We start from the raw sequence: 13,863 nt of genomic DNA on the forward strand, positions 1-13,863 counted from the left end.
AATAATTCATAGTTATGTCAATAATCCCGTTATTAGATTCAAATCATTTGTTAATACCTCGTATACAAATAGATAATATTCGGAAATACTTGCTTTCTTTTGCGCTTTTGAAGAATAACGTTTTTGTTGCCCTACTCGTCGGCTTCATTTCGGCCACTGTTATGGGGGTTGGGGCTCGATATAGTGTTTGGTGTTTTTCTAGAAAATAAAAACAGTTCTGAACAAAAAAATTATACCACGTTTATAGACTTACCCTAAGGTATCTATGAGCGAAGTATGAAGGTAGGGCTTTTTCTAGGCATGTGCCACATTTTTTTGATTTCACGCGGTCTCCAGAAAAATTCTCTCTTAACAGTAAATTCGTTTGCTCACACAACTCCGATCCGCGAGTGTGGCACATCCAGCATATTGCTGTAAAAACACATTTAATTATTCTTGATCGAAACGCTAGTTTAAAAAGAGAAAAATAAATAACTGAAAACCCATCTCTCTTGGGTTGATAAATCACATGTATGGGATTGTAAGCAATGGCAATATTTATTGCTATCTCAAACACGCAAGGGATGAAAGCGAAACAAAGAAAATGTTCGACAAATAGTCACGAGATTTATTTGTTTTGAAATATCACACAAGAAAAAAAACAAAGGGTTATGACTTAAGGTTTGCGCATGTTAAATCCATTGTAGCTTAATCTCTCCCGGCCCGTCTTTAACGTGGGCAAAGACTTCATTAAGCTGAGAAATGTAATCTTAACACAAAATGTGTAGTGTGGGAAAAAAAAAAAAAAAAAAAAGAAAGGTGTGGAGGGGGACAAGATGAAACGCTAGCAACGGCAAAGCAGAGAGGGTGCCAGCCTAGACATTCTTTTTCGAGCGAGGATCAACCATCTTCCCATTCACATCACCCCGTGATCAAAATTATCGCCATCTCCGCCTGCGTAGAGAGAACCTCACCATCATCGTTCCTATTTGAACAAAATATATAATTAGTGCTCATAGAAAGTATAATTCGGACATTGCCGCTTTGTATTTGTGAAATAGATTAGTCTACGCGGGGTGATTTGCTCGCTTTGAGTTGTCGATATCCTTTACAGTATCCACTTACAAACAGGCCTGGATCATAAAAAAAGGCCAACATAAGGATTAGATCAGTGAAAATATCTCCGAATATGTTCCTACGTTAAAACCCAGCCTCAGCTTATTATATTGCCGCCAATTGTCACTTTGACTGAAATAGTAACATACTTCGAAAGTGAAGGAAAATGTGGTGATTAACCGGCCGAAACGTGTCCGTACACATTCCACAATCGATCAGCTTCAATTACACTAGTTTCTTCAATTGTATGCCTCAGAAATTTACTGAATGCAGCATTTAATTAATAGTCCAAGATATTTTTTTAAATGAGAATTTTCGAAAGCTGATGATACTTTTTTTTATTTCAAAATTGTTACACTATTTTGATTCAATTCATTTTTTTTACATTTTCTGTTTCTCTTATTGTCTCCCCTTTTCTAGAAACGTCAGAACTTCAAAAGAATATGCAGGAGTTGGAGAGGAACCTCTCTGCATTAATTCCACTAATTCTTTAACACAATAATTTGGCCCGTTTTATTTTTTTAGGGCAAAAATACAGAGGTAGAGGATATCCGTCTCGTAGTACAGGGTCTGAATACAAGCGTAAATGAGAGGTTTCTGCATTTTCAACAAAGAATCATGCAACTGGATCAAAAGGTACATATACTTGAATGTATTTTTGTGTGCCATTTCGTACCGAATTTCGAATCAACCTCTGACTGACCTTTCACTTTCACTTTCACTTTCATTTTCACTTTCACTTTCACTTTCACTGTCACTGTCACTGTCACTGTCACTGTCACTGTCACTGTCACTGTCACTGTCGCTGTCACTGTCACTGTCACTGTCACTGTCACTGTCACTGTCACGAAATCACATGTTTCCGTATTTCTGAAACGTGGCGGAAACATGCAACTCCATGTTTCCGTTATGTTTACGTCTTACGGAAACGTGAAAATTAAAGTCTACGTGTTTCCGTCACGTTAACGGAACGGAAATGCCAAGTCACGTTTCCGTCATATTTAAGCCAGCACATTTCCGCCGTTGTTCGTTTCCGTCATGTTTCTGCAAACGGATTTGCAGTTTTTTGCTACATCTTACCATAAAACAAACGCGAGATGGTTCTTTGAACAACAAGGAATCTGAATGCGACAGCTGTGTTATTTAATCCGGTTAGGCCAAATGAGACAGTTATGTGACTTAGGTCGGTTGGTGCCAATGAGACAATTGTGTCATTTGATCTGGTTGACCCAAATGAGACGAGTTGTGTCATTTGATCCGGTTACCCAAAGAAGACAGTTGTGTGCACTGAGCTGGTTGGGCCAAACGAGACAGCCAAAATTAGACATTGTATTATTTGAGCCAGTTTAAGGCCAAATGAGACAGTTGTGTGATTTGCGCCAGCTGGGCCAAATGAGACAGTTATGTAATTTAAGTCGGTTGGGCCAAATGAGACCACTGTGTCATTTGATCTGGTTGGCCCAAGTAAGACAAGTTGAACCGGTTGTGCCAAATGAGACAGCTGTGTCATTTAATCTGGTTTGTCCAAATGAGACAGTTGTGTGATTTGAGCCGGTTGTATCAGATGAGACAGTTGTGTGACTTGAGCCAGTTGGGCCAAATGAGATGGGCCAAATGAGACAGTTGTGTGATATGAGCCAGTTGGGTCAGGTGAGACAGTTGTGTGATTTAAGTCGATTGGGCCAAATGAGACTGTTGTGTCGTTTGATTTGGTTGGCTCAAATGAGACAAGTTGTGCCAAATGAGACAGTTGTGTGATTTAAGTCGATTGGGCAAAACAAGACAGTTGTGCGATTGAGTCAGATGAGACGGTTGTGGGATTTGAGCCGGTTGGGCCAAATGAGACAGTTGTGTCACTTGATCTGATTGGGCAAAATGAGACAGTTGTGTGATTTGTGCCGGTTGGGTCAGATGAGGCGGTTGTGGGATTTGAGCCAGTTGGGCCAAATGAGACAGTTGTGTCATTTGATCTGATTGGGCCAAACGAGGCAGTTGTGTCATTTGAGCCAGTTAGGCCAAATGACACAGTTGTGTAATTTAAGTCGGTTGGGCCAAATGAGACCACTGTGTCATTTGATCTGGTTATCCCAAACAAGACAAGTTGAACCGGTTGTGCCAAATGAGACAGTTGTGTCATTTAATCTGGTTTGTGCAAATGAGACAGTTGTGTGATTTGAGCCGGTTGGATCAGATGAGATTGTTGTGTGATTTGAACCAGTTGGGCCAAGTGAGACATTTCTGGGATGTGAGCTGGTTAGGCCAAAAAGAGACAATTGTGTCATTTGAGCTGGTTAAGCCAAATGAGACATTCATGTGAGTGGAGTGGATTGGGCAAAATGAGACATTTCTGAGACAGTTCTGTGATTTGAGCCAAATGACACTGTGGTGTGATTTGAGCCTGTTGGGTCAAATGAGACAAATGTGTTTTGAGCCAGTTGTGTCATTTGATTAAGGTGGGCCAAATGAGACAGTTGTCTGATTTGAGCCAGTTGGGCCAAATGAGACAGTTGTACAAATTGAGCCGGTTGCGCCAAATGACACAGTTGTGTTACTTAGTAAAGTAGGGGCAAATTAGACAGTTGTGTGATTTTAGCCGGTTGGGCCAAATGAAACAGTTGTGTGATTTGAGTAGGTTGGATTAAATTAGACAGTCGTGTCATTTGATCCGGTTGAGCCAAATAAGACAGGTGTGCCATTTGAGCCACTGTGGCCAAATAATATAGTTGTGTGATTGAGCCAAAAAGTTGTTATACCAGTTGAGGATGAGCCTACTTAACCCCCCCCCCCCTCCCTGCCTTCTTAAATAAAAAAAACAACAACAACGTCAGGTACACAACTTTCTGAATTTCAGGTAGTAGACCTGTAAATTGTTTTTATTAGTTCCACCAGTCACCAACAATACAAAAAAAAAAAACAAACAAATTGTCAGTAAATCTAACAGAATCAAAAGAGCAAAAACACCACTGAAAAGCCTAAGAAAGGCAAAAGCAAACAGCTAATGGCTAAGAATAAAATGTACATTTCCTTATTTGTTAACCGAAGTATAGTAAAAGGAACTCATTGATAACAACATTAATAATTAATCCCATACAAGGCCTTATAACATTGTCAATGTTCAATCAGTGTCACACAACACCAATTACCTAACAACTCTGAACTGCCTTTGGAGGTTTGGATAATTCAAAAGTTATAAACTCCCAACTGAGTTTGGTTTGTATAACTGTCAATTTAAAAATCTGAAGTTCTGCCAATCTCCCTCATTTGTAGATGACACTAAGTGAACACGAAAAAAGTTATTTATCACTCTCAAGAGTAATGTTTCTCATAAGTACATCATTATTGTGGTTCGGTATTATCCCTGGTTTAAATTTTCCTTTGTTTCAAACTCATCAACAGATATTATCATATCTAAACACAAAGTAAAATAAAATTTAAAGCAAGGTTAAAATTGAACCACAACAGCCACACATAGTTACCTAGCTAAACCTTACAAAGGTGCTTAGACGTACTCTAAACACACCTGCATGTATCAGAAACAAAAGCATATAATAAATTTGGTAAATTATATAAAGTAACTTATTATGTGGCCGTGTCTCACAAGGACTGGAAACTATTCCTGAATTTGATTGCCCAATACTGACCTTGGTCTAGATTTTCCAAACTATACCAGCATTTAAACCACATTTTAGTGTAAATTAAACAAACAACAAAAAATATTGACGACATTTTCTTCTAGTGAGAAATACTAAATGGAAGCGCAAAAATGCCTGACAAGAAAAAAGTAGAGAGGACTAGCAAACTTTGAAAAATTTAAGTTCAGCTTATCACCATGCACAAGCAAAATGTCAGCTAGTACAAAACACTTACATTACATGTAAACAAACAAAATTCTTCTTTTTTTCTGGCCATATAATAACATCTTATCAATCCCTTTCAAACTCCCCCCCCCCTGTTTGTAAGTTAGTTACAACAAAATTCTCCTGGAGATGGGAGACACGATCAAGTATTTCTCTCCTGACAAAAGTTTTTCAGCTGAAAAATACTTTGAGTGAATCCTCTGGACAGGTAGAAATACAGATGGCCCTGAAGTCTCGTAGCCTCTTGCATGCCAAACTGATAGTGGGTTCTTAAAGCTAAAGTCTTGTTTGGAAGGTTTCAGCCAGTTCACAACTTCAAAAACATGAACATATTGCTTTCTTTGAATTTCCAGACAATGGACTATGTAATAACGTACAATTCCTGGCCTCAACAAGCCAGGGTCAATGCATCCATTTTCAGCGCACCATGATGCTGTTACACGGGCATATGTACATGTTAGAGATGAGTACTTCTTGTACAAAGTAGCCATAGCCGGTGATGTTTCGGCCAATGTTGGATACAGGGTATGATAAACTACACGCAGTGCTGCTAGTTCATCCCGATCCAGTCTGGCCAGCTTGTAAGGGCTTCCAAACTTAATTGATGATAAATCTGCCCATAAAGATTCTTTACCAATGAATGATCCAGTGGAAGCCATCATAAGCTGTAGCAGTTCTGCAATGTTTTGGACTCCTTTGGAACCTAATGATCATAAATACACATTATATATGATCAGTGATGATTTAATGCTGTCATTGATTTAGCATATCTATGGATCAGGAAATTTACTCTCTTGACTCTTCAATAACACCTCCTTTTCCAAGTGTCTGACTCGAGTCAACAATATTTTTTCTCAAAGAAATAAATAAAAATAAATACACACAGGTAAGGAGTCCTTACCGGAATCACTCCCAGAAAGATCTTATGCATGTACAGATGGCTCATAGGATGAATCCATGTTTCCATCTATTTTACAAGATACATTATATAGTTCAGTTATTAATTTATACATGTATTTTCTACCCTAAATTACACCAAAAAGCCATTGATATACAGACAGCTGTAACTATAAATGTTTTCCTTTGTTTCTAACAGTTTGAGTCGTTTTTTCAGTAGATTATAGAAATTTCCATCAATTTAAAATAATTATTATATAAGCCAATTAGGTTCATTTAATGACCTACATTGTAAGAATGATCAGTATTTCTTTTCATCTACAACTAACAACATCAATTATTGTGAAAGCAGAAAGGTTTGAGGATAATACGAATTGGCATTGCTGCACTGAGTTGGATTCCTGGCTACTCATGTGCAGTCTGTATGCTTCTTAAACACATTTAATTTAACAATTCACCAAGTTAAAACAAAGAAAATCATAACTGCGAAGGAAGTTTGGATACCCAGGTCTTAATTATTTTGCTGTCAAACACTCCAAACAGTGTTTCATTGCCTATCCAAACACTTGGTGTTTCGTCAAAAATACCCCGCCACACATCACATTTTTAACTATCTTCTCTTTATTTGGATATCTTGATGAAACACTGTCTCTGGTGTTTGATGTATTTATTATTACATGAAAAAACTCAATTTTGCTGTGTGGCAAACTTTAACATTGTGTTCATCTTGCTGGTATACACACAAACAAACAAACAACTAAACAAAAATTTGGCTGTGAAGCAGAAATGCAGAAGATAAGGAAACCAGAAGTGAAATTGCACAGATTGCATGACAACTATTGAGCTTGGTGAGGAGGAACGGGGTAGCAGGCCCTTAACCATGCAGCAGGAAAAACTTATCCTGAAAGACCAGACAAGACTTCTTTAAGCCTTGTTTCCAGTAGACAAACAAACACATAATGCACTGCATGAAAACCATGTTATTTTGGTCTGAATTTTATTTGTTTGGAATACCAATCAGTCAGAATCAATTTGCTTGTAAGCCATTAAATGAAACAAACCTGGCATAAAAAGAATAATTATGTATTTCTTACAATAACTATGTGTTTACATGTACTCTACCATCCTTCAACTCTCACATGACTCTCATTCTTGTTTGGCCTATACAAAATTGAATAGAAATTCAAAATAAAAAGAAACCTGACGGCATATCAAGGATGGACCTGATTAATTTTGGGGTCGTTTGCTAATCAAAGATCTTACAGGTTTTTATTACATTTTTTTGACAAATGCGCTGTTGTTTTCACATGTAAATGACAAGAGTCATTAACATGTGAAATCAAAACACACACCAAGACTTTTTTTAATAGCTTAGCTTTGAATGCTTCGAATGCACGCAGTCACATGTACCAATAGCTTACCTTCGCTATCACTTGAGCTTGATCCAGGGACATCTGGTATAGGCATAGATGCTTTAACTATCGTTAGATCGGCCACGGTTTTCCATTCCTTGAGTACTGGATTGAAGTACCGTTTACGATGCTCGTGGTACTGTGAATTGCTAAGTAACTGCTGACAGTGAGGACATCGTTGTCTACACCTTGATCGCCTCTTTTTACCACTTGTTTCGCCGTGTAAACCTTTTCTTTTCATTCTTTGCGATACTCCTGTGTTCTATAACCTAACATACCAATATAAATAACCAAAAACTTGACGAAAACTCTCTCCTCAAACGTGTGAATTCTCGTAAATCTATCTCTTTTCGGCGACGCATGCCGCTGCGGGCTCAGCAAACGGGTTTGTTGCCATTGACGACAATTGTCTGGTGACTGCGTCAAACTGGAGACGAGGCGGGAAATTTGCATTGTCTGGGCATTTGTCAAGTTGCGCGTGATTTCCAGTCGTCGTTCTACTGTGTATTTCCAATTTTTTCTCAGTTTTACTCCAACTCAGCAAAACCATGGAATCAGCCAACGCAGAAATGGAAGACAGGACAGTGCTTAGTGAAGAAACCCCGAGAGCTGCCCTGGAAGATCGAGATCTCTTGAGGCGATTGCTGGCCGAGGTTTCGGTGATCCGCAAAGAAAATCAGCAACTGAAAAGTCAAGTAACGAATCTTACGACAAAAACGAGAAGGCAACTCTTTGAGAAGTCCAAAGACAAAGATCCTGAGTGTTCGGTAAGTAATTTTGTCTTCTTTCTGGCTAAGCAACTTCGAAGTTACGATCAAGGATGAGCGTCAGGAGTCACAAGACGGTTTACCGTGTGTTGAAAATAGGTGTGAAGTTTGTGTTATGTAAGCTAACGGTAAGCTTAATAATTCCTTCATTGGTTAGCTGAAATCTTATCGTTAAAAGCAAATCAATCAGTTTAAAAATTCGTCCAAGAAATAGTCACAAATTTGGTTAACAAAGTGCGGCTGATCGAAGAGACTTAGGGTGACAGTGTTGTAAACGTTTGCCAAATTGCCCCACTTGTTGGCGACACGCGCGAGCGAACAGCGAACACCGTCGCGCGCGGTGAGGCGGAAAAAAGTTGATCCACATTCAAATTTTTCCGCAGACGTATGTCGTCGATGCGTTTGCTTTATTTTACTTTACGCACGTAAAGCCAGGTTACACGCATTAATGTACTTAAAACTATGTGACGGTGAAAATCCAGACTCATTCACTTCGTACCGACGGGTTATGTAATCTACGTTCACGGACATGAAATTGGCTTGCTTTACATGTGTAAAATAAAAAGCCGATTGTCGGCTAGTGTGTAACAAGTTGTCTTAATCCACCGCACAGTAGCCAACAACTAGGCCCGACAAGACATTTTCCAAACTAGCACAGCCAGGTAACAAGGCCGACGAAAAATCAGCTAGTGTGCGGCAAGCTGATGAGCTGACAAATTTGACACCGATAAAAATCTATTTTTCTTCGGCAAAATATCGAGTAGTGTGCGGGGGCCGTAAACTACAGCGAATATTTGGACGGCTTACGTCTGCGGAAAAAGTTTATCCACATATTGACCACATTGAACGTTTTCCGCAGACCATAAATTTACTCTATTTTATTTTAATGGGAACCTCGGCAGTTGAGGCGAGCTGACGACGAGTTGCGCGAAATATTTTACAAAATTCCTAAATTACAAATTTTACTCGACAAAGGGAATACAACAAAATAAAAGGACGAAGAAACGGACGCCAATGTTATTGCTAGAAAATGCAGTGACGTCATATAATCCAAGATGGCGGTGCGCGGGAAATTTTAAAGTGATTTATTCCGTTTATTATCGTTGTTTCATTGTTATGTTTTCCTTTACTCGCCGGGTAAAATTTGTAATCCAGACATAATTTCAATCAACTGAAGGCCAACTCGCCCCAACAGCCGAAGTTTCTTTAGAACATTTCTATTATCGCTATCGCGGCTTTCAACTTTTTCCGAAGGCGCGAGACGTACGTACGTTTGCTCTATTTTATAGATATTTATTACAAAGTCACTTAGATCACTTTGCTCCGATCCGAGGAGGAAGTTTCGTTAAAAGCGACAGCTTTTTAAAAGTCCCAATTCGCTACGGCATTTTTTAAATTAATTTTGCTTTTATGAACTTCCAGCTAATAATCAACTTGCTGTTTTTAGTTTGTTTTGAAATTTTTTTTTTTTATTTATTTTACAAAAATACAAGAATGCTGTCAGGAAAGTGTGCAAGGAACTAACAAAGGGTGAAGGACAAGAAGAAGATCAGGAGAATCAGCTTAACTTTGATTTGAGCGTCAGGTAAAACAAAACGGAGCTAATGTATAGTTACAGCTGAGGTGTAGAAGGCCGGCTACAATAGCTATTCGCTTTTTCCTCGACTTCAAAAAGAGTTGACCTGTTGTGTGGCGACGATGGAGGAGCTTTTAGTTATTGTTAAACACGATCTAAATTACCTGCCGTTATGATTGGCTATACAGTATGTGATCGCTTCTATTTAGTTTTGCTCTCACACCTTTAATTTAGCTGAGTAAAATTCTTAAATTGATATCTTATACCTTTTTCAGTTTTAATAGCCCAGAAAATAAGACTATGGCTAGGAGAGTGCTAAAAGAAGTCCGCTCAGTGTACGGCAAGGACAAGTGGACAAAGGCTGTCATTAAGAGTAAGTTGGTTTTTTTAGCACAAGCAAGTAATACCCGTTGGTTTCCTTTTTTTCGCTTTTTGCAATACTACTCTACGTTTAGGGTTAGCGTATGTTAGCACAGTAAACTGACTTGAGTGCGTTTATTTGGGATGATCCGAGATTACTCGGATCATGGTCAAATCCACTCTGAACAAGGATTCACCAGTTCCTTTGATGCACAGTGATCCTAATGGTCTCGGATCACCAATCTTGATCCGGATCATCCCATACAAAACGATTGAACTAACTGTATAGCTACTTAAATGAAATACGTATTTTACCAGTAAAGATAGAGAACGCCTTCAGAACTGCAAGAGCGTGCTTAAACTTTTTGTCGTTCTGCGCTAGTTAAATGAAACGGTCATGCTCTTAGTTATTTTTGATGAAACGTGACAGTAATGAACAGCACTGTTTCATTTTTAGGCGCGGTTCATCAATACTGGAAATCTCTTCGGGATGATAGAACAAGAAAAACAAATAAAAAGTTTGAAGAACATCGAAGTCAAATGAAGCAACAAAATCGATTAAAGAGAGTAAGTATCAGATTGAGAACCATATAAGCAAATGTTCAGGAATGTTGAGCTTGATCAGTCCTAGCTATGTAACATCGCGTTACAGCTATTTCTAATAAATGAATCCCTGTATTCGAGCTCTTTTCTATGGTTTAACACGATAAATACATGTTTTGTCCTTGATAACATGTCATTTAATTAATTGTGTCGCTTTGTCAAAGAAACTTATCAATTTTTATATATACACTTTGTTTTGTATAATACTCACAATTTAAGTTGAAAAAGAAAAGTGTAATCTTTATCAGAGGGAAGTACATGTATATCTTGTAACAGCAAGGTGTCATTGGTGATAGCCAAAATGCTCCTTGCGCATTTTTTGACACTTTTGTTCTCTGTTTATATCGTTTAGAAACTATCAAGACGCCTTTCAAGCTTAGAGAAGGCTATCTTGTCGGACAACGACAAAGAAAAGGCAAGAGAAATTTTCTGTTCGCCAAATGCCATCGACTTCATGTCATCGGAAGAAAGCGACAACGATGATCCTGCTTCATCTAGGGGTCCGAAACCAAGGAAAGTACGTAAACTGGTGTGGGAGAAAAGTAAACTGAAGAATTTGAAAGCAAAACTGGACGAGGCCCATTTGGAAGGACTTAGCGAAAAACAGCGTCGTGCAAGTGCACGTTTGACCAGAACCGAAGAGCCATCTGTACGGCCTTGCCCCACCAATGGCCCTTGTTGGGCAATTCGTACCGAATAATTGGACTGAGAGGTTCCTAAGAATAGACATTATTTTAGAAAACACTATAAAGACGTTCATTGTTCTTGGCAAACTTTATGCCTGTTTTCATTTATAGTGCTCAGAACAGCCATTGTAACATTTGTTCAAAAGTAATTTGGAATGCGATTTGTTAAATGGTGAAAAGTTTTCTTTCCCAGTCTGACATAGAGACCAAAGTAGATGTATATACTACAAGTATTTTGCGAATAGTAGGCTCTGTAATGAATTGAAGCTCTATTTAACTACAACCTTATCTTATGGAAGAAAAATAAATGACGCTTTGGCAAAATATAGCTGTAGTATTTCTTTGACTGAAGGGGAAAACGCCATAAGAGGTGTTCTGTAAATTAATTAATAAGACTATCCACCTACCATGAACATTATAATGGTGCGTTTCGGAAAGAAAGAGGGAAAAAAAGGTTTACCAAAGCTAGAAAGTTTCTGCAAGGGTAAGATAAATTTGAATTAACACGTTTCCGAGACGTAAGCTTTAGCGGAAACATGAAACAGACCTCAGTTTCCAGAACGGTTTCTTGTGTTTCCGCAGGTTCCATCACCCATTCAGTAGCCCGGAATACGTCAACGGAAACATGGAAAAGACATGTTTCCGCAGCGTTTTCTTGTGTTTCCGCAAATGTAAACCCGAAATTACGATTGCGGAAACATTTGTTTCCTTTAGCTGAAACTTGACGGAAACATGCACAAAAAGTGGTCCGGTTCCGTTGTATACGCAGCAACGGAAACGCGAGAAAACGTCACGAAACCGGTAACGGAAACACAGGTTATCCGTCGTGTTTCCGGAACGGTTTAACATGTTTCTGCCACGTTTCCGTTTACGGATTCTTGCAATTTCGTCCTTACTGTTACTGTGACTTTCACTGTTACTGTTACTGTCACTGTCACTTTCATTTTCATTGTCATTGACACTATAACTTTCTCTGTCACTGTCACTTTCACTGTCACTGTCACTTTCTCTGTCACTGTCAATTAGCATTGTCATTACAATTGTCATCATTTTCATTGTTACCATCATTGTAATGGTTACTGCGAACATTATTGTTGTTGTCGCTTTTTTTTAATTGAGTAGGTGAAAAATACTACTAGCATCACGAGCGTTAGAGGACCACCTGGAGTCAACGGTTCTAATGGTGACGTTGGACCTGCCGGACCTCCCGGATCTCCGGGATATAATGGTACTCAGGGCCATGTAGGACCGCCTGCAATACCTGGTGTTCAGGGTCTTCGTGGACCATCTGGGTTCAATGGTACCTAGGGTCAACCTGGACCCGGGGCCAGTTCCTGTGTTTTTAAGACTTTAACCAGCACTGGTACGGCAGCAAACCCGATCGCCCAACTACCTTTCGCGCCCGTTCTTTTTGCCCTAGCTTTATTTACCTTCTTACCACTCGGTCAATACCGCAAAGAATTATCTTGAGTCTTTTCCCGTACAGACTTTGTCCATCTTTAAACAGCGGCGTAGCCAGGTTTTTCAAAAAGGGCTCACAGCGTCAAACAAAGGGTACTCACCAGATTGTCATATATCGACCTTCACGCCGCGTTCTACCTATTATAACCTTACACAATAACGCATACAAAGGGTGGGGGAGGGGGGGGGAGGGGGCAACAGACGACACGCGACGTGGGTACCTAAGAACCCTAGGGAAATCCCCCAGCTACGCCCTTGTTATACCATGTATCCATTATTCAATCGTGATCAATTTCTTGCATAAAATCGATTTCGAGAAGTTGTCCCTGGCTGCATCAAATTTTTAGTATAAGAAATCCAAAATATGACTTAAAATGAAAGTATATGGAAGTAAAACAAGAGTTTCGATGAGATAGTCAGCGTTAAGGATGAGAGTGAAAGAAAGTTGTGTGAAAGTAAGTGGCCATGCTACCCAGAAAACCTCTCAGTTTTACTACGACCTGTTGCTTTCATATACTTAAATCAGCACTTATGTTTTTTATCAATGCTAAATATAGACTTCAGTCCCTTAGGATAGCTTCCAAAAATATTTTGTTTCACATTCATTTTGTACTAAACGGACGAAAGAGTATTTGTTAGTACATCAAGTTAAAACGGAGTACTAACAACCACAAGTGGATAACACCTAAAATCGCCGCGACTTAAGCTACTGACATATTATAACTGTCGGAAATATGGCTCCTAAAGGTAACCTGATGTGAAAAAATAAAATTTTAACTTAACTTTTGTGTATGTTTTTCATCTAGTATGTAATGGTCGTATTATTTTACACGGCTCACACATTTCTTGGGAATCATAGTCACTTTAGTGAACAAAACATTGGTTTTTTAGTCGAACGAAGATGACGTTTTATTTCTATGATTCAAATTCATAAAGTAATCAATTAACAATAGGGCAACAGTAAGGACTTTAGTTGTGCTCTATTGAACTCGAGGAACTGACAGTCTTGAACAATGTTCATTTCATAATGCTCAGTGAAACCCTCTAGGACTGAGAAACTTCATGAAGTGGTAAAAATGGCTTCCCTTCTTCCGACCGAGTGAAATGGATTGGGTGGGTTTTTAACGAATTCCACAACCCCCCCCCCCT

The 13,863-nt window shown here is 38.9% G+C and overlaps 2 protein-coding genes across 2 annotated transcripts; one reads left to right on the forward strand and one right to left on the reverse strand.

The window, feature by feature from the left end:
- Positions 1 to 3,970: 3,970 nt before the first annotated feature.
- Positions 3,971 to 7,564, reverse strand: LOC136282386 (uncharacterized). The gene is made up of 2 exons (XM_066170005.1): positions 7,271 to 7,564; positions 3,971 to 5,655 (listed from the first exon to the last, which is right to left on the reverse strand). The coding sequence occupies exons 1-2, from the start codon at positions 7,500 to 7,502 to the stop codon at positions 5,060 to 5,062; spliced, it is 828 nt and encodes a 275-aa protein (XP_066026102.1). The 5' UTR covers positions 7,503 to 7,564; the 3' UTR covers positions 3,971 to 5,059.
- A 245-nt stretch (positions 7,565 to 7,809) lies between these two features.
- Positions 7,810 to 11,267, forward strand: LOC136282387 (uncharacterized). Its single transcript, XM_066170006.1, has 5 exons — positions 7,810 to 8,028; positions 9,522 to 9,613; positions 9,880 to 9,977; positions 10,422 to 10,531; positions 10,920 to 11,267. The coding sequence occupies exons 1-5, from the start codon at positions 7,810 to 7,812 to the stop codon at positions 11,265 to 11,267; spliced, it is 867 nt and encodes a 288-aa protein (XP_066026103.1).
- The last annotated feature ends 2,596 nt before the right edge of the window (positions 11,268 to 13,863 follow it).

This window comes from Pocillopora verrucosa, chromosome 7 (assembly GCF_036669915.1).
Source record: "Pocillopora verrucosa isolate sample1 chromosome 7, ASM3666991v2, whole genome shotgun sequence".
Classification (NCBI taxonomy): Eukaryota; Metazoa; Cnidaria; class Anthozoa; order Scleractinia; family Pocilloporidae; genus Pocillopora; species Pocillopora verrucosa.